Raw genomic sequence first — 24,498 nt, forward strand, 5'->3', positions numbered from 1 at the left:
TTTAAAGTTGCTCGCTGTAGCGCGAATCCAAGTTTCACATTTCAGCGTCCGTTGGGCTTTATAGTACCGTGCGCGAGGGACTAGTCCCCCCTTCTTCAGCCGTTCATGAGCGTTATGAGTTACTTTTACTACCCAACCTGCTAGTTAATGGAAAGGTAATGGTTCGGACAAATCACGCTTAAACAGGTGTTGTGATTAAAACCATTTTTTTTTTTTTCCCATGGAAGTCTCCGCAGTCTTGGGCGTGTCGGTGCGCAGGTAAGTGATTAACTTTGAGCTCGTGCACTTTGCCATTACTTACCGTGTGTGGCAGCTTCTGTGGAAATGTGAACTTCAAGCTGTATTACATCTAGTAAAAGTTACTTTAAACAACACATTTTACTGTAATAAACTAAAACGACTCGCAAGCTTAAATTGCACTTAAGCTAAGCTTTTTGACTCAACTGATTTCAGACCGACTTTAAATGCCTAAAGCGTAAACTGGCCGAGAACTTGTTCTTGCTGGGGACATTTGGCGCATAAATGCATGCGTGTGTGTGTCATTGTGCGCGCCAGTGTGTGTGTGTGTGTGTGTGTGTGTGTGTGTGTAGCTGGCTTGCCAAATATGTGAAACGTGTTATCAAGGCTGCATTCTCTGACATGCCGCAGCTCATCAGTCAAACACGGCACACCTCTCTTTGGGAAAGAAGCACCTGATGTACACACCCACTCAGCAGGCTGTAGTAACCTAAGCCCTAGAAAACACAGGCGCTTACTGTAATTAGAGAAGAAGCAAACCCTGAGTTTTAGTGGTGATGACGAGTCAAACCATCATGTTTCCTGTGTGTGTGTGTGTGTGTGTGTGTGTGTGTGTGTGTGTGTGTGTGTGTGTGTGTGTGTGTGTGTGTGTGTGTGTGTGCAACTGCAACTGCAACTGCGCTTCCAACAGAATTGGTGCAAGAGCTCGTCTCTCTCTCGTGTGCACAGGCCTTGAGCGCTCCCTGTGAATCCCTCATTGTGTGTCTGTGTTCGGTGCTGCAGGAGAGCTGGAGCTGACGTCCCCTGCACCCTGCTGAATGCCTTTCATGGCGCTGCATTAACATCACTATGGCTCTGACAGAATTACTGCCGCGCCGACTTTAGCTCACTCTGCCCTTTCTGGCTGTTCCTCTGCTCCTTTTCTTTGCTTCTCTCTCTCTCTCTCTCTCTTTTGTTTTTTTTAAACAAGTTAAATGTTTCTCTTCGCACGCTGTCTTCATATTTTTTTTTTTGGGGGGGATTTGCTACACATATTTGAAGTCTCTTTTCTGTCAGGTGACCTGATTGTGACAGTCGTGCACCGTTGTGTCTTTCAGCGCTCCTCTGCGTCGTTTCTTTGGTGTGTGCCATCCATCTCACCATGGACAGCCCGCTGAGCGGGGCCAGTAAAAGGCCCCCCCCCCCCCCCCCCCGCCCGTGCCCTTCACTCAGACCTCACCACGTCATAGATGCCCCTCGTCCGTCTTTGCCCCCTGTATGAGTAACTGTTGAGGGAACAATAAAGCTTGAATTCCTCTTGGTCTGAACAAAGAGCCATGCATCCGCTGCTGCCCCTCTGTGTCTTTTGGCTGCTGCCCCTGGCTCGGACCCTGGAAGAAGACTCTCCACTGGACTGTGTCCCCCGTAGATCTGTGCCCTACCATAGTGAGTGTTGCGTTCTGTCTTTGTGTAGTAACCTCGGCTTCCGATGTGCCAACTTGTGTTGGCTCAGTAAGTTTTGGCATTGGGAAACAGGGTTTCATCCCCGGTAGGTTGCTGAGTTAATCATTGATCTTCTACCTTTTTTTTTTTTTAGGGGACAATGGCCACCTGTTTCATGAGGAGGGCGTGTTCAACTACTCCACCATGCTGCTGAGAGAAGACCTGGACCTGCTGCTGCTGGGCGCCAGGGAGGCCGTGTATGCCCTTGACCTCAAGGACATCTCCAAGAAACTCGGTTCAGTAAGAGCACCGACGTTAACGATGCAATGCTCCTACAGTTATCGCGGTGAATTTCCTTGCCCCGGGGCTAAGAAATCTCTCAAGGGCGAACGTCAGCGTTGTGCCGGGCGGCCTGCGAGCGTTGACAGACAAACATTTGACTGTCAACCGTCAAATAAAGGCGAAAAAACACTTTTAACTTGAAAAAACAGAAACATTTCAGAACTAAATTATTACTTTTTTTTCACTCTTCTAGGTTCAATGGGAAGTGACCCAACAGCAAGAAGATGAGTGTAAGAACAAAGGAAAAGATCCTGAGGTGGCCCCCCCTTTTTTTTTTTTTGGACTTTTGCTCTTGAAAATGTGTCGCCATATTGAGCAGATGTAGTCATTGCTTTTTAAAATGCCTTTACAGACTCACTGCAAGAACTATATCAGGATCCTGCACCAGACGGAGGACGATAGGATGTACGTGTGTGGAACCAACGCTTACGATCCCGAGTGTGATTACATGGTGAGACAAATTCAGAGCCACGGCGCTCCTCTAGCTCACTTCATATCCCGCACTGTATAACTCGTTGCTGTGTAGTTTGTTAAGATCATCGTGTATTTAAAGTAGCTGTGAGATGTACAGACTTTGGGAGTTGCAGTGCCTTCTGCTTGTCTGTGCAGTCCTACACAAATGGAAAGCTGACCCTTGAGAAGAAAGGAGAGGACGGCAAAGGGAAGTGTCCTTTTGATCCGTTCCAGAGATATGCCTCCATCATGGTTGGTGAGTAGCAATCGTACGACGGAGGAGACGTCGAAGGAAGAAAAAAAAAACGGCTAACGGTTTGAATCCGCTGTGTCCAATCTGTCACGTCTTTCCAGAAAACAACCTGTACTCGGCCACTTCAATGAACTTCCTCGGCTCTGAACCCATCCTGATACGCAGCTCGCCCAACTCCATACGCACCGAGTTCAAGAGCTCCTGGCTTAATGGTAAGATCGATAGATACGTTCTTTTAGAAGACGTCACAGCAAGGGCTTCACTTTCTCTTTGAACGTGATTCGCTAAGTAGCTCATGATGCTCTCTCTCTCTCTCTCTCTCTCTCTCTCCTCTCTCTCTCTCTCTCTCTCTCTCTCTCTCTCTCTCTCTCTCTCTGCCAGAGCCCAACTTTGTCTCCATGACTCAGATGCCAGAGAGTTATCTGAGTGAGGATGGAGACGACGACAAGGTGTACCTGTTCTTCAGTGAGACGGCCGTGGAGTGCGACTGCTACAACAAGCTGGTGGTTTCCCGCGTGGCTCGCGTCTGCAAGGTGAAAAGCGGCTCATCCTGCGCGGACCTATTTTGTCGCAGCTCTGTCTCCCCAAAAAAAACCCGACAATAACGTATAGACAATAGTATAAACGGCACTTCCTCTGTTGCGCTCATTCCGCCCTTTCCGATGCTCGGTTGTGCGTCCCGTTCGTCTTTCGTGTTTTTTTTCCACTTTGGCATGTGGTGTCTGTGCTCACAGGGAGACCTCGGGGGTCAGAGGACCTTGCAGAAGAAGTGGACGTCCTTCCTGAAGGCCAGGATGGACTGTCCGGTGCTGGAGTCTCAGCTGCCGTACATCATCCAGGACACTTACTACTTGTGTAACCCACGGCAGCACTGGAAGGACTGCTTGTTCTACGCCGTCTTCACGCCACAGTCGTACGTTTTTTTTTTTAATTGGGTCTTGTTCTCTTGATGGTCTTTGGCGCACCACTTGGCTCACACGTCTTCTGTGTTGTTTCAGGGGCACGTCGGACCTGTCTGCAGTGTGTGCGTACCGCGTGTCTGACATCAGCAGAGTGTTTGCGGAGGGGAAGTACAAGACCCCAGTCCCCGTAGAAACCTCTTTTGTTAAGTGGGTGATGTACAGTGGAGATGTGCCTGTCCCTCGGCCCGGATCTGTGAGTCTGCCCACTATTCTGTGTGTGTGTGTGTGTGTGTGTGTGTGTGTGTGTGTGTGTGTGTGTGTGTGTGTGTGTGTGTGTGTGTGTGTGTGTGTGTGTGTGTGTGTGTGTGCGTTGAAAACAAAGGCACAACTCAAAAGGCAACTGTGGGTTTTTAGGGGGGGGGGGGGGGGTTCACGAGTGTCTCTGTAGGAAAACTGATTCCTTTTGTTCTCCGACTCTGTCCTGTCTTTTCTCTTCCCCCCCCCCCCCCCCCCCCCCCCCCCCCCCCCCAGTGTATAGACAATGCGGCTCGTAAAGCGGGCATAAATCAGACCCTGGACCTCCCAGACCGGACCCTTCAATTTGTCAAAGATAAGCCCCTCATGGACCAAGCTGTCCAGCCAATAGGAGACAAGCCTCTTCTGGTGCGAAAGGGAGCCACATTCACCCGCATCATAGTCAACCAAGTGCGGGCGGCGGACGGAAAGAAGTACTCCGTGATGTTCATCGGCACAGGTTCGTGTATCGGCGCAGCACACTCTGCCACTTCCTGTGTATATTTCACTTTGATGTTTTTCTTAACTCGACATCAGTGGTAAGCGTCAGACCATATTTGTCGATTTGTCTGTTTGTCTACGTAAAGAGGAAGGCACAATGCTGAAAGCAGTGAACTACGACGGAGAGATGTTCATCATAGAGGAAGTGCAGCTCTTCCAGCCCCCAGAGCCAATCAAGATTTTGAAGTTTTCCAACGTCACGGTACTTTTAAAAACCCCTGTCGTAGCCTAAAGAACGGCGTATAACTTTAAAATCACTATTCGAGTGTGCGTTCATCGCGTATATTACGGTAAAGCGCCGACGTCGACGTCTTTGCTCCGTGTGTGATGAAACCTTGGTGTCCAGGGTCAGCTCTACGCCGGCTCAGACTACGGAGCGGCACAGATACCGCTGGCCACCTGCGGGAGGTCCTCATCCTGCATGGACTGTGTTCTAGCCAGAGACCCGTACTGCGGCTGGGACAAGGTTGTTCGGCAATGTGTTTTCCTGTCCGATTCGCCGAGGTAGGCCACCGTCCCGAGAGCAAGCGCTGGTATCGGTTCTATCCGAAGTAAAGTTCAATCATTGTATCTTTTGCTTTTAGAGGACTAATCCAAAGTGTGACAGAGGGCGACGCCTCTCTCTGCCCAGATGCAGTGAGTTAGCTCACACTGTCGCCTGCAGAAGCAAAAGCACTTTTTTGTCTGAAATAAAAACTCATTTTCCACTCCTTAAACATGAAAGAACCATAACTGCTGAATGTGTTTTTTATGTGAAGAACCTCCGTTTTTGTTTTCAGACCCGGTGAAGCCCATGAATCGGTCCATCTGGCCTCAGGGAAACCTGAAGCTCCTATGCCCATCGCCTTCCAACCTGGCAAAAACCAGTTGGGAGCGGGGACGGCAGCCCTCTGACGGAGTCTACTCGCCTCCAGCTCCTACAAGACGGCTCCGTGATGATCCTCAACGCCACCGACTCCGACAGCGGTCGGTACCGCTGCCTGTCCGTCGAGCGCCCCAAAGCGGACGCGTACACGGCTACTGTGGCCGAGTACCTGGTCAGCGTGGCTCCAGCGGGATCTGGCAATAGGAATGGGATTCTTCCCCAGGCCCGGATGGACGGCCCCTCTGTGGCTGGCCTGCAGGCCTTAGTTGGGCTCCTTGTAGTCGCTCTTCTCGCCCTTTTGGCTTGGAACTTTTACAAAGGCCACCTTCCGCTGCCCTGGAACTGCGCAAAGAAGAATGCCGAGGAATCCCAGGAGACCCACGAGCAGCGTGGTCCGGACGCCTACCAGGGTGCGGCGAGGTGCGCACCGGCAGAGGACAAGGCCCTGGTGCCGGGAGCGAACAACGGCAGCAGCGCCAACCACACGGAGGCGGCCGACGGCCCAAAAGCCTCTCTGCCGTCTCTCCAGTACATCGACGACGAGTCGATGATTTGAAGACGACGGAGAGCGGCGCTGTATTCGGTTTCCCATTCAGATGACCGATAATGACCCAAACCATTTGTTTCTGGGCAGAACTATTGGATTCATCAGTTCAGCTGCAACGTCTGAAATCTCGATGAGAGCATAAAACATTGAGTGGTTGAACCTTTAAGCCACAAAGATTCTATAATAGGATTTGTGTTTCATTATGAGACGTTTGGATTTCTGCTTTACTTTTTGTGTTTTACAATTCTGCGTACATTTAAGTTTTAGCTTCCTACTAATTGTTGAATCCCTTTTATTGACTTGAAATGTCTTCAATCTAAATATGTATCTTAGATTGGTTTGATTTTCACAGGGAGATGTAAAATAGCTGAAATTGAGCCATTTCATTTCTAACCACTAGCTGCCAGGATTCCCTTTTTTATTGCATTAAACCTTTTCTACCGGGTCCTGGAGTTGTGTCACTGCATCTAAATATTGCCAACAAGGTTTACTAGTTCTAAAACAAGACTGGACTTGCCGAGAATGTGAAGAACCGATGTAGAAGATACCTGCAGCTATGAAGCATCTTTGTACTTTAGTGGACGTGATCCAGTCCGACCAAGTTCCAGACGTTCAATGTTTTAACTGTAACTCTCAAGTGAAATGTTTTGACAGAAAACCATCAACCAGTGGAAACTTGCAAAGAGTAAAAAGGGAAGAAAAAAAATCTTTAATGTGTAATATTTTCTGACTACATTACAAATGACTTTTCAGACAACAGTACAGAAGAATTTGGATCTTTAACAAACTGCTTTTTGGTGTTTAAAGCAGCTAAAAACAATAAAACAAAAGTACATAGACTGTACAGCCCACATAACACAGCAAGTATGGTTAACACCCTGCAGCTGGGGGTTCTGGTCCATCCCGGTCCATCCTGGTCCGTGGCCTCTTATCTCCTGTAGCGGTACCGCTTGAAGTGGAACCACAGCTGGAAGATGCCGTTGGAGAACTGACAGCGGAAGCCATGCCGGTGAGAGTACTCCCACTCCCTGTTCACGATCTTAAAGGCGATGTCCTCGTACGGAGGGCCGGCGTGGAACCGCAAGATCCCGAAGTCCTTGTTGTCGGGACTGGGCTCGAGGAAGTACTGCGGCGTGGAGCGCTTGTCGATCAGGTCCGGGTAGAAGATGTTGAACTTGTAACCCTGGACGATCTTGGGCGGGGGGTTGTCGAAGTCGTAATGCGTCTGGTTGTATTTGTTCCACTCGAAGCCGGTGTGGACCCTGTTGAAGAAGCGGGGCTTCCTGGGACGGTATTTGTCCGCCCAGAGGTACATCTTCCCAGTGACGGGGAACTCCACGCTGAACTGGGCCTCGTCGTTGCCCATGCCCTGTTTAGCGCGACGTACGAAGACGTCCTCGGCGCTCTCGCTGGCATCACCTGATGGAGAGGTCAAAGAAGCAACGGTGGGTGAGTCGGGGGAGAAAAAGCTCTTAATGCGTTCTTTTGTGTGGCCGTTACATGATCTCGTACCTGTGACTTGCAGCTGTTGGCGCGCTAACTCCAGCCTGTGCGCGTCCTCCTCCGGCGTGGTCGTGTGCGAGTCCAGCGGGAGCTCGGAGGACGTGAGCAGCGCTGGGCTGTAGCGACCGGAGTCGTACTCCGCCTGACTCTGCTGGATCAAGTCCTCCTCCGTCAGCACGGCCTCCACCACCTCGCCCTCCTTCTCCTCGCTCTTCTTGTCACCCTTGTCTCCTCCGTCCTCATCTGGGTTTCCTGCTGAGGACGTTGATGGACCCGCTTCTTCTTCGGTTTCTCTGTTCTTGTTTCTTTGACCGGGCTCCTCGGTTGTGGTCCCCCTTTATTTAAAACACAGAGGTGAGGATTGACACGCATGTCAAGTGAGAGTTGGACCTCAGGTCTCAGTCACCTGACTGAGCCTTCGTGTCGCCACGGTTTCAGGATGTGTATTGTGTTGCTTCAGGGTAACTTACTCATCTTCACTCCTCGTCTCCTCTTTGATGATGGGGAACAGAGGTTCACTTTCCACCCCTTGTTCCTGTTTCAGCTTGAACAGCTTCTGACGCAACACATCTTGATGTCTCTCTCTCAACCTGGGACACAAAATGCAAGTAGTTTTACGAACACTTCTCCACCGTCTATAAGCCAAATGTGGAACTTCTAACGCAAGAGATTAAAACATAAACACAGTTAGGGTCCCCCCCCCCCCACATTAGTACCTTGCCCTGGACATGTAGACTCTGACTTGCTGCAGCAGACTCTCCCAGTAACCGACATCGAGATTGGATCCTCCAGCCCGGATCTTTGTCTCAATGTTGAGGTGCAGCGCCTGCAGCTGGCTGTACGTCTTTCCTTTGAACACCGTCTGGACGTCGATGCTCACGGCCGTGTTGATGCCCTCGCGACGATCACCTGAGAAATCAAAAGATTCCGTAGAAGATAAAGGGGGGGGGGGGGAGATGTGGTTTGAATATGTTGCGCGTAAAAGTTCACAGAGACGGCTAACAAGTTTGAATTATCAGTCAGAGGAGCGCTGCTGCAGAACTTCACATGTAAAAACAAAAAAGCAGGCTAAATGACGTACCTGGTCCTTTCCCAGAAGCCTCCAGTTTTCTCAGTTTGCTGATCTCGTCCTCGGTGATGGTCGTCATGTCCCTCCAGAAGTCCACGTTCTTCCCTTGCTCCAACTCCATGTACACCTGGAAGCACGACGACACTCCGTTAACCACAAACAGACGGAGCTCTCGTGAAGAGGAACGGGTTGTGAAGCACACGTTTAGTCCACACTTTGGACTGAGTGATCATTCAAGATCAATGACGTGTGTCTGCATTTCACTGCATTCTAACTGTCATCTTAAATACTTTTTTAAATGTTGCAATCTGGTGCCCCTCAGTGGCAGTTAGTAGAAAAAGACACCGGCGGACAGATCTAACTCTGGGACAGAAAGACGAATCTGTTGAAAGCGCCACAGACTGTCATATCTCGTACCACCAGAAGAATTCCAAAGGATGCTGTAGTCACATGCTGGATATAACTTGCACAATTCATGTTAAAGTGATTACGGCAGGTTGTCCAAATCGCTGAGAAAAACGATGCAATCATGATCACAATCTGGAGTTTGGTTATTTTGAACGTGATGTGCGTTAACTGGACATTTCACGAGAGTAAAGAGAGGCTGGAATCTTCACGGTGCCCTTTCTTCTTGTTGCTACATTCACTACAGCGTCCCCTATCAAAGCGACCCGTGTGATTAGAGATATTTTAAGACGGTCTTTTACACACACACACACACACACACACACACACACACACACACACACACACACACACACACACACACACACACACACACACACGTACCTTAATGTCCTCCAGCAGGTCGTCCATGTCGGTGACCGTTAGCCCGTTGAGAAAGGTGTACGGCTCGTGCATCTCCACGGCGAGATCGTCGTCTTCTGCGCTGATGTACTTCGCCAACAGGTCGATAGGCTTGGCGCGACCATCGCGGATTCGGATCTTAGACCTGGACACACACACACACACTCTGAGTCAGCGTGTACACTGTATTTATTAAGAAACACTCAGGGGAGCCTGGAACGTAACTTGTGCAAGAAAACAGAACAGTAGCAGGAATCCTCCCACATGAGGAGAGGATACACAGCAATCGCGGATGCACTCGTACCTCAGTTTGGCTTGATGCAGGTGGAAGTTGTCCTCCTGTTCAGCCCAGGTCTTGAAATGCTCCGCCTCCTTTTCTCTCTGAAGCATCTCCAGCTCCGTCTCCCTCATGGCCTTCTCTCGCTCCCTCTCCAGACGCAGCTGTTTGACCTGCATACGGGATGATAGCGTGGTTAACGAACGGGCCGTTACTCATAACTAACGTTATACTGCCACAAAATTACAGCTCGCACCTTCTGCAGCTCTCGGCGGTTCTCCTCTTGGATGCATTTGTTCCTGTCTTTGAGCTCTTTTTCTCCCAGATGGCCGATGCCTTTCTTATCCAACGCCTGGAGGAAAAAAAAATAAAAAATACACACAAAACGAGATTCTCAGAGCTAGGACGGGAAACTCTCCAAAAAAAAAAACATACAAATTTTACTAATACAATTTACAATAACTCATCATGCTGTTGGAAAGTATTCCCCAACTCACCTTCTGCCATTTGAATGTGCCCAGTAAGTTGTTGTCGCCAAAGGGATTGTCTGCGTTGGTGTATCCCATGTACTCTTCGCTCCAGCCCATCTTCTCTCTCCTCTTCTTCTCCTTTGTTTCCTTCTTTGTCAGCCTCCTGGCCCTCTTCTCCTCCGGCGTCTCCAGCGCTTTCATCATCTCCCTCTGATTTTTCTTGTCCTCCTTTTCTTTGACCACCCGGCCCCCGCGATCGGACCCCGAGCTGTCGGACGACTCGGGAGAACTGGAGCGCTGCCTCCCTCTGTCTCTGTCCGTCTGCTCCCTGCTTCTCTCGCTCCTCCCTTGCTCCCTGTCTTCACTCCTCTTCCTGCGCTCTTGGCCTTTGTCTCCGTCTCCTTTTCTTTCCTTGTCTCTGTTGTTGCTCTCCCACCTCTCACTATCCCTGTCCGGCTCCCTCCTCGGTCTATCTCTGGTTGGACTCGCTCTATCAGGACTCCTCCGCCTTCTCCTTTCTGTGTCGCTGCTTCCGTCGCGGGAGTCAGAGCTGGACTGGGACCTTTCCCTCCTCCTCTCTCGAGACGCTCCTCTCCGGTTCTCCATTTCCTTTCTCGGCCCCCTCACTTTGGGATCACCTGAATCGGAACTGAGGCAGAAAAGAAAAAGGTGATTTAATACATTTCCACTTCTGGATGGAGACTAAATGAACACATGTGTTCTTTACTCTTGAACGGCCGAGTCGGTACAAGCTGTGGGGTGTTCAGTCTGTGGCAGAATCATTTGGAGTCGATAGGTTAACCCTAAACCCTCTAAAACCCGGATCCACATGCAACAGAAACTGATTGACAATTAGACAAGGTTATTATCTACAAGAATGTATTTTTGTTTACATACATATGCATGTGTTCTACTGGATCATTGCCTACAATGGAAGTTGCATAAACAAAAATGGTTGCTGGTTACTTTTTCTAGTGTATTCAAATCCCTTAGCTCGTGACATCATGTCAACCAGCATCACCATTACAACGGGGTCGACTCGCGCCGCAAAACAGTGGTGAACACCCAAAACCAAAACTAACTAGCAGCAGACAAGCAAAGACAAAGTCACCTCGACGAACGAGCCCTGGACTTGCTGCTGGGTCGTTGTGGTCCTCGCCTCCTGTCGCCCTCCGAGTCGCTCCTGGAACCCGGACGGTCCCTGTGTTGAGGCCGACGTCGGTCAGGGGAGCCATCGCTGGAGTTCCTGCTGCCCGAGCGTCCCCGTCCACGGGCGGTTCTCTTGGAATCCAAAGACCGACTGCGGCGTCTCCTTTCCTCCGGAGACCGAGACCTGCTGACTCTGGATCGGGTTCGACGATCCCGGCTCCGACTTCTGGACTTAGAGCGGGACCGACGTCGTGATTTCGAACCCATCACGAACTTTCCGTCAATGCGGGGGTCCTTCGTGCACCCTGTCGCGTAAATAAGAGGTAACAAAGAACGTTCGCTGTTTTAACACAAGTGTAAAGTTTGCCTGTGTGTTTGTAAAACATGTAATAAAGTGAATCGTCGTCCACTTGATACCCGAATAAAAACTACGTGCTAAATTGTCTGCTTTCAGAACATATTGTCCCGACAGGCAGCAGGAAGCCACTTTAAAGGGGCCTTCTACCAAAAAAAAAATGGCGCATATTTCAGACGTCACGAGTAAAAGCTTGAGAAAACAAATTACAATAAATACAATTCGATTAATTTCAGTACGTATAGTGCGCGGGGCATATATAACCAATTTAACATCACTGAAATATGTTGTTTTGGTAAAATAACGTGAGAGTGAAATTTAGGTCAAAGCTGCTTTTCAGAAACACAAACAACATTCGTATTTCGTGACGTCAGGCAAATGTAGTCGTCTCCGTTCACTCTTAAAATAATATATATTAAATATAGTGACGTATCAACCAATTCCCCTCGGTTAAATCTATCGTCATATAAACAGCTATTGTTATACAGCATTGTGTGGCTTTTTTGTCTTGCTTGTTCGGTTAAAAGTCGTGTTTGCGGATGAAGCGCGGACTACAAATCCCAGACGACACAAGGCGCCATTGCCCGTGTTTGAAGGGAAGAGGAGACTCCTTTCAGCAACACTCTTCTTTGCCCATTCTCCTGTTCGGGCGTTTTTTAAACTACACTTTCTGACTTGTTGTCAGAGTTTGTGTTCGCTAGCATTTCGGCTCAGTGGTTGTGTTTTCGTCTCTAGTCTAGACTCTCGTGCGGAGTTTTAAACTCTTTGACGCCGAGGTAAACTCGTCTTCAGCTGCTCCGTGAGGCACAGCTTGTTAGCTAGTTTACGTTAGCCAGCAGCTACCAGTAGATTTACGGCTTAGATCAACTAAAGCTGGAGGCGCTGGTCAGCCACAATGGTTCGGTCAGCTCACCAATTTCTACGTATTGATCGCGCTTGTAAATAATTCACCTGATTTTATTTGGGGGAAAAAAAATCAACGCAACCTTTGTTTGACTTATGCGCAGCCCGTCTGGTTTGGCCTGTTTCATTGTCTCCGAACGTCGAAAAAAAAAACCAGGCAAGTGTTTTTTGTGTTGTTGTGAGTTGTTGTTTTCAGTGTCAGTAGGTTGTTTTTGAGGGCTCGTGAGGGTAACTCAGCCTGCGAACGTGTCAACAAACCGGTCAGCTGTTGACTCGAGACACAATCTTGAAAAAGCTACCCTGCGCTCAGTATGGCGCAACACAACCACACTCATGTCGCCAGTTCACAGAAAGCACTCATGTTGGAAATGAAGAGCCTCCAGGAGGAGCCCGTCGAGGGATTCAAGATCACGCTGGTGGACGAGGCTGACATGTATAACTGGGAAGTGGCCATTTTCGGGCCCCCAAACACTCATTACGAAGGGGGCTATTTTAAGGTAAGAATACGACTTTATTGTCCACTAAGGGGGCACAGCTGGCACTTCATTAAAACACACACACACACACACCGCACATTAATTACAGTATTTACAGTATGAATTCTTCAAATATCACTTTGTGAACAATTTGCATGACAATTCAAATCAGTAAAATGTGTGTATATTGCAGTAATGTGTTCAACCACCATGTTGTGTGTCCCAGGCCCGGATCAAGTTCCCTATAGACTACCCTTACTCCCCACCTGCCTTCCGGTTCCTCACCAAGATGTGGCACCCCAACATCTATGAGGTAACGCACCGAACCCCTGGTTCTATTTCATTTAATTCAACGTCTTTTTTTCCGCGTGTGACGCGATGAATTGCATAATATAAAGAAGTTGCTTTTTTTCTTCTTTTTTTTTTCTTTTTTTTTTTTTTTTTTAGAATGGAGACGTGTGCATCTCTATTTTGCACCCTCCGGTGGACGACCCGCAGAGCGGAGAGCTGCCCTCAGAGAGGTGGAATCCCACCCAGAATGTCCGGTTAGCACTCTCAATGTCTCTCCTCCTATGGCTCTCCTTCTCTGTCTGTGAGCCACCTCAACCTCGTCACGTGACATTTGTCTTTAGTACCACACGTGTAACGTGACCTGTGTTTTTGGGCCAGTGCTGTCATTAGATATCTCCCTTTGGGATGTTGCTTAGTTGCGCAATATTTATAAATAAACGTACAAAATAGGTGGGAATGAAATGTATAATTTATAGTGTCACATATGTGGTGATAATAACTTTCCTCAAGGGAACAGTGACTAACTAATAATAATAACAACTAAGACCTCAATATTAAATGTATAGTTATATTAAAAAGATCTAACAAACTGGCCATTTTAAGCTTCTTATATATTGTATTATATAGTTTATAATTGTTGATGAATACTGTACTTTAATAAACTCTTAAAAATGTCCCTATAGCTGCGTACGCTTACATTAAAGTGTGTTATAAGCAATTCTTTAAATGTTTGTATACTGATCATCAGAAATAAGGGAATTTCATGTTAGCTGTTATTTAGTAGTTGATGGATAAACAAATATTAAATTCACGTGTTTATATCCTGTTGAAAAACTGCAATATTTTCCATTTTATATCATAATTTATGTGTGTATATATTAATATTTTTTCACCTTTTTGTGTTCCCTTCCAGGACGATTTTGCTGAGTGTGATCTCGCTGCTGAACGAACCCAACACCTTCTCCCCCGCCAACGTGGACGCCTCTGTCATGTACCGCAAGTGGAGGGACAGCAAGGGCAAAGACCGGGAGTACGTAGAGATCATCAGGTAAACCGGCGCACCTACAGTAGCGGGCCACGTTTATATAAAAAAAAAAAAAAAAAAAAAAAAAGCCTCTTTTGTCGAGTGCCGGTCGTCACATTGTCTTCTTCGCCGTCCCCCATCAGAAAACAGGTGTTGGCCACCAAGGCGGAAGCTGAGCGCGACGGCGTGAAGGTGCCCACCACACTGGCCGAGTACTGCGTCCGCACGCGGGCCCCGGCCCCCGACGAGGGCTCCGACCTCTTCTACGACTATTACTACGACGACGACGACGTGGACGGCGAGGACGGCGACTGCTGCTACGACGAAGACGACTCGGGCAACGAGGAGTCGTGACATGCTTTTTAGCGGCACCCCCAACCCGTGGCTGACACGTGCTGCGCGTTTTTTTCTTTTCCCGTCTGGGTTGCCCGGAAGTTCTTGGTCGACACCCGAGAAAAGATTTGAAGCTTCCCACTTCTAAACCAATGAAAAGAGCTGTTTTTTCCTCTCCCGGGTCGCTGAATTATTTTCAGAGGCAGAAATCGATGCACCGTTGTTGAGGGGTCAGAACTAGTCAGATTTGCACCAGCACAAAAGTCACCAGTTTCCTCCGTTATCATTTTCATTATCACCCTAAAACCGTACTGTCAGAGAATATTGCGTCATCCTATTGAGTTGTCCCGTCTCCTGTACAGCACACAGTGTTGTGGGGTTAACACCACTTTTAACAATCGCAACATTTGCACTGGTGCAAAAACTTCCAATCTTTGCTCCGCATCTCTCCCTCTCTCTCGCATATCTTTTATTTCCCTTATTGTAACCGGGTGTTGCTCACCAGTAGTTGGTCTCGGCGACTGACAGAAGATTGAGGAACAACCCGCTGCAAACCCATTGAATCAGACATTTACAAGTCTCACAATCGGCCCGGGCTTCGATATGACGGGACGTCACGGGACGATGTTTTCAGAGTTCTCGTGCATGCCGGAACACGATCGGAAGCTCCCCCCCCCTCCCCCCTTTTTACCGATCGGACCGTTGAACCTACATCGGGATCCGTTTTCAGCTCGCTGAGAAGAAAGACTAGTGTTGACTGGGATGCCAGAGAACTTTGTGTCTGGAGGACCGGCTGAGTCGGTGGGGGTCAAATCCTCACGTGAACAAGAAACTGATCTTTTTTTGCTGTGTTCTTCTTCTGGTTACTGTTGGATGTGTTTGTGTCATTTTTGAGTGTGGGGTTATGTTAATTGAAGTAGCTCAGATTTAATAGTTAATGTAGGGAAGTTATTCGGGGGGGGGGGGGCAGAACTAATTACTGATCAGAAATGTATTTTCTGCGTTGCTCTCTGAGAGGCCTGACGGAGCCAAAGACACGCAGCAGTGGAACAGGAAGCCCAAATGGACCGTTGTGTTCTTGTCTTTGGTTGCTCTCTTTGCAGGCTTCGTTTTTTTTTAGTCTCTTTTCTTTGGGTTTTGACATTATGCCTGCAATCTTTTGCTTGGAATGATTTATGTGATGAGATTTGGTTTGATTGGCAAACAAAAAAAACAAAAAAAAATGCTTCTATAGGAAAAATGTCTGTCAAAAAGTGTTGTTGCAGTATCGGTCAGAAGTATCAAACGTTTTTCAGCCCCTGAAGTGAAAGAGGACGAGGCCGCCGTGTTCTGTTTTCATTCATGTTCTCTGTGTCAGCACAGAGCAGACAGGTTTTCATATCATTTTTAGAGTGCATGGGTCTTATTTTTTTTGTGTGTATTTTTTTGCATAAGCAATATTGATTGTTGAATTAACTCAAATTAGGACTTCATACTGAATTTCTCAGGATAATGCATAATGACAAAACAATTAATACAAGCAACTATTTTACTCTTTTAGGTGGTCTTCAGAGTTGCTTTACAGCTTCAACGGGAACCATAACTGATATGCACATGTAGCTGTATGTATGATTGCCGTATTGTTTTATTCACCTGTGTTTTTATTTTTTATTTTCGGCTATTTAAACTGAAAAATAAAGATTTATTGGGGAAAAAAAAGGAACAGTCTTGCAGTGCTTGGATTTGTTGCACTTTCAACATTGGCCGTCTTAAAGGTAGTTTTCTAAATATATGCACCTTTTGATTTTATTAACACTATTTTGTAATGGTTCATATACATTAACTGTTCCTTGTCTTTAAGGCTAGACAGATTTAAAAGGTGAATCTGCACATTTCAGCATTATTCTGTAACTATGTTGCATATGTATGTATGATAACAGGCCCGTTTGTCTATAAACATGACTATCTGGCATGTTAGTGGTTATTTTATAATGTAGTAAATCCATTAGTAACTCAGAAGAAAACTATTCTATCAGGATTGTGAAGACACGGTGCTGCATTCATGTCACACGGGAAAATTGGTCATTATCTTCATAGTTTAAAGCTGCAGCCTTTTGAGTGACGCCCTGAAGATGTCATGCCCAACTTTGTTGTACATTTTGGTTTATATGTCTGATATAGATGTTCACCACGAGCTGTGAGGCTTCACAGATTCAAATAGAGTTCATAAAGAGAGCGCTAATGCTGCATTAGGAGTAGGCCAATGCGACTGGGCCTTCCCGATACGCACTTCATACACTTAGATACATTTAGTGTGTGTGTGTTGGCATACAATATGTCCAACTGTGCACGTGACACCCGGCGTGATAACGGTATTTATACGTGAAACGAAAAAACGTTCTTCGATAGTCGGTTTCCGGTTGGACGGGGAGAAAGTGGCAATTTTCCCAACTTTACCGAACGCCGCTCACGTTGTCGCTTAGATATGACGTCAGCCAAACAACACAATTAAAACAACCGCCTGTGAGATTATTCGCCTCTACGATACAGAAACGACTTCCTACACAACACTAATAAAAGACGCGATAGCAACAAACAGCCATGTCCGTGAACTACGCTGCTGGCCTCTCACCGTACGCAGACAAAGGAGTGTGCGGACTTCCGGAGGTAAAGTACATCTACTGTGAGCTAACGCTGTGTGGTTAGCTTCTTGTCACCTGCTAGCAGGTTAGCCGTGATGTCTCAAAGAGATGTTAGCCAGCAGCAGAAAGCCCCTTTTAAGCATTACCGTTATTGTTGTTAAGAATGGGTCCGTTCAGAGTTTTACGTTCATTTTACACCATTAGCTCACGTGCAATCAATGCGCTAACGTTAGCTGCTCCAGGTAGTAGCTGAACTAGCATTGCATATTGTTACCCTGTATTGAGTGTGTGTGTGTGTGTGTGTGTGTGTGTGTGTGTGTGTGTGTGTGTGTGTTAGATATTGTCTGCATAAAGCCACTGTCCCCAGTTTGGTGTTGTCCTTTTTATGTTTTACATGTAAGACAACTAGATTTAAAGAGAGACTCAATCTAGGGCTGAATCAGTCAGTATGAAGATGCAGACACAAAACGAATGAAAATGCTACCAATACATCAAAACTGTACACTGATGAATTTGAATATATTTGTATAACTTTCCACCCTAAACATAATGTGACACTCTCTGTTACAGCTTAACGTAACTGTGAATGCTTTTGGTCTTTTATTTTGGTTCTCGATATTCAGGCGTTTCAGAGCCAGCGTGATATTTTGATCGTGCCAGCTGTGTTTTTAAGCTGATGTCTGCTGCTCTGTGGCAGGTGTTCGACAGTCCCGAGGAGCTGAAGGCGAAGGTGGAGACCCTCGCCCAGTTGATAAAAGAATCTCAACACTTGGTTGTTCACTCTGGAGCCGGGATCAGCACCTCAACGGGCATCCCTGACTTCAGGTGAGGCACGAACTAAGTCACCACTGCCCCTCCCTATCCCGTCCTCTTCAACGCGATATCTAAGGGACGCCTCGAGTTCATTCCTCTAACTTTGGCCCAAACATCCACCTCGACTCAACGAGGAACTGATCAGATTTTGGTGGTCAAAGGTCACTGTGACCTCATAATACAAGTTTTTGGCCGTTAACTCTAGAATTTGAAAATGCTAATTATGAGAATTTAACACAAATATCAAGTAGGATAACGAGATGAAGTGACGTCATTTTGGACAGACATGGATGTAAACTGTAAATTGACTTGTTGGCGGAGGCGCACAACCACAAGGTGGCAATTCTACTTCATGTAAATTACATTGTGCTTATGTGCATTTAGCTTCCGTAGTTTGTTCACCTCTACGCAAAATATATGTAGGAATAGAAACATTCCTTTTAGGATGTTTTAATTGATTTAAAAAATTACGTTAATTTAGGCTGGAATCCTAATCGTACAGCTTATTATTAAGGTCCAAAAAAAAACTATATAAAGTGGTTCTAAAATCTCAAAGTTGCTGGTGAATCAACAATACAATCTGATGAGACTGTCAAAAGTGTCTCTGACAGAGAACTACAGTCCTACAGTGGAGAGAGATTCATTTAGCCTCCTGCTTTCTCCTGAAGTACCACAGTATGAGCAGATGAGGGCAGTACTTGTTTATTAGTTGTTAAATCCAGCTCTATGTAAAACAATATCGCACACATTCTTCTAACTCCTGGCTCAGTGTGTGTTCTCCTATGATGCTGTGCAGACCCATGTTTTTTATATATATATATATATATATATATATATATATATATATATATGGGGCAATGAATCATATTGGTGTTGAGAGATGATGCTGTGTTGAGGATTGGCTGGGTGCGTTCCCTCATCAGATGCATGAAGATAAGTTGTGTAACCTCCAGGTAACGGTTAGGGCTTCAAACAGCAGTACCGACAGGTCCGCTGTGTTCGTCCCCCACTGCATTACAGCCTGTCCTCTCCCTGAGGACAACCACCAGTCCTCTCTTCATCGCTGCATTCTCTTCCAGGGGTCCTAAAGGTGTGTGGACGTTGGAGGAAAAGGGCGAGTCGCCTCACTTTGACACCACCTTTGAAGACGCCCGACCCAGCTTGACTCACATGGCCCTCCTGGGGCTGCAGAGGGCCGGCTACCTCAAGTACCTCGTCAGCCAGAATGTGGACGGCCTGCACGTCCGATCAGGCTTCCCCAGGTAGCATTTATAGAATGTATCTATCAATCATTTAGCTATGCTAACTTTGTGCCGTTTGGTGCCGGTCAGGTTGCGTGTCGTCAGGTTTTTAAGAGCTTTTTTTTTATTTTTATTTTTAAACGCTTCTGCTGCTGGAAATGAGGTTGAGGAGAGCAGTGAGAGTGAACCAGAACACTGCCGGTACGGACCACAGAACCAAAACAAAGGGCTGGAAGACGCCAAAGAGCAGCATTGAGTTCACAGGAACTGCAGAGCCGGGGATGAATCACTCACCAATCTTTCCCATTACATGTAGTCAGTCGACCTGTTGTTAATATATTATGACTCATTAGTGCACCTTTTTAAAAGATGTATCATCCCATCAAACACTGTATGACTGCAGCAAATGTCCTTCATTTGAGAGGAATACATGTGAGAGGAAAAGGTTCTCCACATGCAAATATATGTTAGGTTTTAGATGGTGTTAGATTGCGTCGCTGTGCAGAATGGTTTTGAGTTGAAGCAGAGCGAGTGGAGAGGAAATGGAATGAATGAGTGAGAATCTAAATGCAGCCTTGTAAGTTGTGTGAGATAACCGTATTGTTACACGGATTGTTGTTAAATATGAAGCTGCTGCTGCTGCTTTGAGGATCTCGTTCAATGCAGCTCAAGCGAGTTTGAAATGATGCTCGAGCGCAGTGGGAAATATTCGGTCCGTCTCTGGACGACCCAAACGCGTTGGACTAACCGAAGGTCAAGAATCCAGTTCTTCATTCGGCGCGTAAACCCGTCCTTCACGGATCAGAAGAAGCCCATCAGAAGGTGTTGGGAGAAAAATTAACACGCGAGGCTCCGGTGAAGTCTGTGGCTCCGGTGTGAACTCTCTTCACACTTGCTATCGCAGATGTTCCTCGGTTAGCGGTCGCCGTGACCTTCTGGGAGGGGCGGTCGTATATCTCGCTGTACGTCGGAAGGGGAGAAGAACGAGTTCTAGACGCGTCATGTAGCTTTATGCAAATGAGTCTGTGTGTTATCCGCAGTATAAATATCAGAGGCTCAGAGACCTCTGAGCAGCCTTGATGCATTACCAGTATGTGTTTCAACTCTGACTCCTCCTCCTTGCAAGAATAAATACCCTGTGATCATGACTTTTACATCGGCCTCTGGTGAATTTCTCTTGTTTCCCCTGGAAGCCATTTTTTTTTTTTCCCTCTACCCTCCATCAATCATGTTGGAGATGAGGCCAGGAAGTGAAAATGGTTCTCTGAGGAAATCATTGAGGCAGCGGACAAACTGGTGAAGTGAACCGGTTGTCAAAAAAAAAATCAGCAATGGATGCCGAGTGGAATGCAGAAACGAATATATGAGGCCTCCAGAATATTAACCGGAGAGGGACTGCAGAAGAGTTGTGTTGAAGAGACGATTTAAAAAAACAATTAAATATGATCTTTTGAATCTTCTAGGGACGTGTTATCGGAGCTCCATGGAAACATGTTTGTGGAGGAGTGTGAGAAGTGTGGCAGGTATGCACACACACACACACACACACACACACACACACACACACACACACACACACACACACACACACACACACACACACACACACACACACACACACACACACACCCTTTGATCTGGGACAGAGGCGTGACATGTAGGAGTCTTGGTCTTCTAGGCAGTACGTCAGAGAGAAAGTGATCGGCGTGATGGGACTGAAGCCCACAGGACGTCACTGCGACGTGGTCCGATCCAGAGGACTCAGAGCCTGCAGGTAGCGCGTCCTCTCGCTGTGTTTTTGAAGTATCCAGTAATGAACCGTGATCCATTTATCGGTATCGCAGAGTATTCTTTTTACCCAAACAGAGGGAAGCTGATCAGCACCATACTGGACTGGGAGGATGCTCTTCCTGACGGAGACCTGAACAAAGCAGAGGATGCCAGCAGGTGAGACAAATGGACTTGTAGCTCCATCGTGTCCTTGTTCTACTATTGTCTGTTTTGGGTTTGATCCGGTATTTGTCTTGATAGCACATTCTCTTATCTGTCCTGCTTTCCTTTGATATTCCTGTTAAGACGAGATTTGGAGCTGTAACCGACGTGTTGTGTGTTGTGTAGCTGCTGTGTTTAGGCTCTCTCGTTCATTACGACACAGCGCAGTGAGCAGCAGTGGAGTGTGAGTTACTGGACCAGCTCGGGCCTCTCATGTATCACCATTACATTTGAGTCACAGCGCTAAGCACCCGTTTCTCTAACAAACAAAAAAAAAGCAATCTTTGAAATCATTTTACAACACTTACGGCTGTCCTCAAGGTGTTTCAAGGATCCTTTTTAAAGAAAGAAATGTTTCTCATACCGTCTGAATGTGTCTACGTTCACCCTTCAGAAATCCTCTGATTGGCTCGTGAGAAGAACACGGTGCACCTTTTGCAAAGATAGTCCTCTCGCTCGTCTGTCTTTCCTCACGACCAAAGCTTTCAGTGAATCCCTTAACTTAAGGACGTGTCTTCTACCGTCTCCCCCTCAGACGAGCCGACCTGGCGCTGACGCTCGGCACCTCCCTGCAGATCAAACCCAGCGGAGACCTTCCGCTTCTCACCAAGCGCAAAGGAGGGCAACTGGCCATCGTGAACCTGCAGCCCACGAAACACGTCAGTCTCATTAACCTGACACACACACACACACACACACACACACACACACACACACACACACACACACACACACGTGCATTGTGTTTTTACATTCTGCTCATGTGTCCTGTCAGGTTCACCGGTTGACCTTCGTACATGTTCTGTTTTTGTAGGACAAGCACGCGCACCTGCGTATCCACAGCTACGTGGACGATGTCATGAAACAGCTGATGGAGCTGCTGGGGTTGGACATCCCGAAGTGGGAGGGTCCGACCGTCTGCGAGAGCTCCAAAGCCTCCGCCGAGTCCACCGACGACGTCAAACCGCCACGTGAGGTCACGGCGAAGAAGAAGAAGGTGAAACGGGAGCTGGTTAAGGAGGAGAGGAAAGGAGACACGACGGCGCTATTGGACGATGGGAGCGTTGAGGAGGAGGAGGAGGAGGCGGTCACTGTGAAGAGGGAGAGAGCGGACTCCCCAGTCGAGTTAAAAGAAGAGAAATAGCCTCGGGTAACACAAACCTGCCCACAGATAGACTGTACAACAGCCGGGGCTCGGTTTGATCAGTTTGACTACAAAGACTCTTCTCGTCTTACACAAAGACTCTTCATTACTACAGTGGTTTTGTTTTTTTACAGCCACGATACACAGCGACACGATCCTGACTCCTCAGCCGAAGGCTCAGAAGTTGACCAAAAGTAAAATTTGTGTCCAGGATGACTCGTCATTACGTGGATGCCTCAAGAGTATATTTACGAATACGTGACCCGACTCTGGGCCTCATTTTGCTTTGAGAACCGGTCTTTAACAGACAAGACAGCTGGGTGAGATCTGGAGCACGCGGTTATAAATAACGCTTCTAATAAGGTGTGTACGTTTTTTATTTAGAACCGTGCGCTCCAGATCTCGTCCCCACAGATCTCGCCTTTTTTTTTTTTTTTTATAAAGACGCCTTTAGGTTCGATACTTCACGAGGCGAGCCATCCAGTGAGCGTCTCTCGGTCCGATTTTGAGTAGAAGTCTCGTACAGCTGTGAAGAATGTTAGGTCAAAGCTGTGCTTCTCTCGTCGTACGGATGAATTCCCTTCCTCTAGATACCAGATGTATAATTCCAACTGATGTTGTGCGTCGATGGAGCGCCTGCTGCTGCTGCTGCTGCACGGCTATAAATGGACCACAATCACACTGTACGTTTCTAGGAACATGGTTTTATCTCAGGGAACAAAGAGCTTTGTACTCCGAGGGGGAAAAAGTCACGTTACTGTGTTTTTTTTTTTTTTTTTATATATACATACATGACTTTTGGCAATAAACACAATAAGTTCCTGGTAGAACCTCGTGTGTGTGTGTGTGTGTGTGTATATGTATATATATATATATATATATATATATATATATATATGCGCGCTGTATGTTGGGTACTGTCAAACAGCAGTGGCCTAGTTACAAAAGTGAATGTTTCAAAGGAGTCTGCATGCGTTTGTTCACTTGAGATAATGGTACGAAACCTCGTTATCATCTCCCAGGGGTCCACATTTTTACACTTGGGTAGTTCTGAAATGTAATTATGCGTTGCTGCTTTGTGACTTCCTGCTAAAAGTCAATAGAAGGAGGACCAAATACCAACAAAACAAAAACACAAACACCATGGGCAACAGGTGTCTGTAGATGATCACTGCAGTGAACACGTTGCTGAATGTGCGTCATCCCCTTGAGACCCTGTCGTCTCTTCACACTTTGTAAACGAGATCCAACGTCACAGCTGCTACTCAAACACACAGAGTCCAACTGCTCAGTGACCGGCTCATTACACGGTCCTCATTACGGCTCTGACTGTGCTGATGAGCTGTTCTTACTCGGCCCTTTGAATGTTATCGGCCTCTTTTTTTTTTCCGCCTCTGCGGCGGGAGGCATCTTGTTTTACGGGTCCGTCGGTCTTCCGTCCGGTCCTCGAGAGACTTTCTTTAAGTTTAGCCCATATGTCCACTTCCGCTCAAGGATGAACTGATTAGATTGTGTTGGTCAAAGTTCACTGTGACCTCACAAAACTTGCTAATTAGGACATTAACTGTTAAACTGAGCCGTGTTGTTTGTTTTTAAAAGAAGCTGACTTTGAAGAATGAATCGCCTCATTATTGTATGTGATTGTGATGAAGTGCCTTGATCTGTGAGGAATTTTATCATTATTAAATTGAGACGGTTTCATGACCGGCTACCAGTTCCTAACAGTAACTTTAAGGGATTTAATATCGCAACACTTGCAAGAGACGTGTGTGTATATATATATATATAATATTATGATATTCTTAAATGGTCAGAATCTGTGCGTCAGAGGCGGAGATAAAACCTGGTCTCTAGTGTAGGTCCAGCTCTAAAAGTGCTGCAGCCTACATTTCCCATAATGCAACCAATGGCATCTTTTTCAGCAGACCCCCGTCTGGTAAATGACACGACATGTCTTTCAAACTCCCTCTCTTTATTACGTAGGATTCCTAAAGTGGGCACAGGCTCACCCCCCCCCCCCCCCCCCCCCCCCCAGGAGTCTCCTCAGGAGACACAAGTCTTTATTTACGTGATCAGAAACATTGGTTACGTGACATTAATCAATGTTTGGTATAAGAGTCGTGTAATTGTGTTATTTGGAGTCCGGTGCTTCACCCTCTTCAGACTTTCAGTTCTTGACTCAACATTCATCTTTTAATTTCATGCTAATTAGGC

The 24,498-nt window shown here is 46.9% G+C and overlaps 4 protein-coding genes across 4 annotated transcripts; 3 read left to right on the plus strand and 1 right to left on the minus strand.

Annotated features, from left to right (window-relative positions):
• Nucleotides 1-1,419: 1,419 nt before the first annotated feature.
• On the plus strand, nt 1,420-6,261 carry LOC137892490 (semaphorin-4E-like). The gene is given in 15 exon segments (XM_068737665.1): nt 1,420-1,662; nt 1,814-1,959; nt 2,195-2,257; nt 2,354-2,452; nt 2,611-2,710; nt 2,809-2,919; nt 3,089-3,240; nt 3,442-3,620; nt 3,706-3,862; nt 4,141-4,363; nt 4,491-4,606; nt 4,751-4,908; nt 4,989-5,038; nt 5,181-5,281; nt 5,283-6,261. Coding segments are annotated over 15 exon segments (2,307 nt in total). The 5' UTR covers nt 1,420-1,553; the 3' UTR covers nt 5,826-6,261.
• A 241-nt stretch (nt 6,262-6,502) lies between these two features.
• cactin lies at nt 6,503-11,394 on the minus strand. Its single transcript, XM_068737664.1, has 10 exons — nt 11,054-11,394; nt 9,970-10,591; nt 9,729-9,824; nt 9,500-9,645; nt 9,178-9,340; nt 8,401-8,515; nt 8,036-8,228; nt 7,790-7,909; nt 7,329-7,654; nt 6,503-7,235 (listed from the first exon to the last, which is right to left on the minus strand). The coding sequence occupies exons 1-10, from the start codon at nt 11,356-11,358 to the stop codon at nt 6,745-6,747; spliced, it is 2,577 nt and encodes an 858-aa protein (XP_068593765.1). The 5' UTR covers nt 11,359-11,394; the 3' UTR covers nt 6,503-6,744.
• Nucleotides 11,395-12,017: 623 nt separating this feature from the next.
• Nucleotides 12,018-16,175, plus strand: cdc34b (cell division cycle 34 homolog (S. cerevisiae) b). The gene is made up of 5 exons (XM_068701428.1): nt 12,018-12,846; nt 13,052-13,138; nt 13,273-13,370; nt 14,030-14,164; nt 14,284-16,175. The coding sequence occupies exons 1-5, from the start codon at nt 12,661-12,663 to the stop codon at nt 14,492-14,494; spliced, it is 717 nt and encodes a 238-aa protein (XP_068557529.1). The 5' UTR covers nt 12,018-12,660; the 3' UTR covers nt 14,495-16,175.
• Nucleotides 16,176-16,961: 786 nt separating this feature from the next.
• sirt6 (sirtuin 6) lies at nt 16,962-23,113 on the plus strand. Its single transcript, XM_068701916.1, has 8 exons — nt 16,962-17,119; nt 17,792-17,919; nt 18,987-19,169; nt 20,612-20,671; nt 20,827-20,922; nt 21,015-21,095; nt 21,676-21,799; nt 21,955-23,113. The coding sequence occupies exons 1-8, from the start codon at nt 17,054-17,056 to the stop codon at nt 22,282-22,284; spliced, it is 1,068 nt and encodes a 355-aa protein (XP_068558017.1). The 5' UTR covers nt 16,962-17,053; the 3' UTR covers nt 22,285-23,113.
• The last annotated feature ends 1,385 nt before the right edge of the window (nt 23,114-24,498 follow it).

The sequence above is a fragment of the Cebidichthys violaceus genome, unplaced genomic scaffold (assembly GCF_023349555.1).
Source record: "Cebidichthys violaceus isolate CVI_PGR_0920_01 unplaced genomic scaffold, fCebVio1.0.p SCAF_8, whole genome shotgun sequence".
Taxonomy (NCBI): Eukaryota; Metazoa; Chordata; class Actinopteri; order Perciformes; family Stichaeidae; genus Cebidichthys; species Cebidichthys violaceus.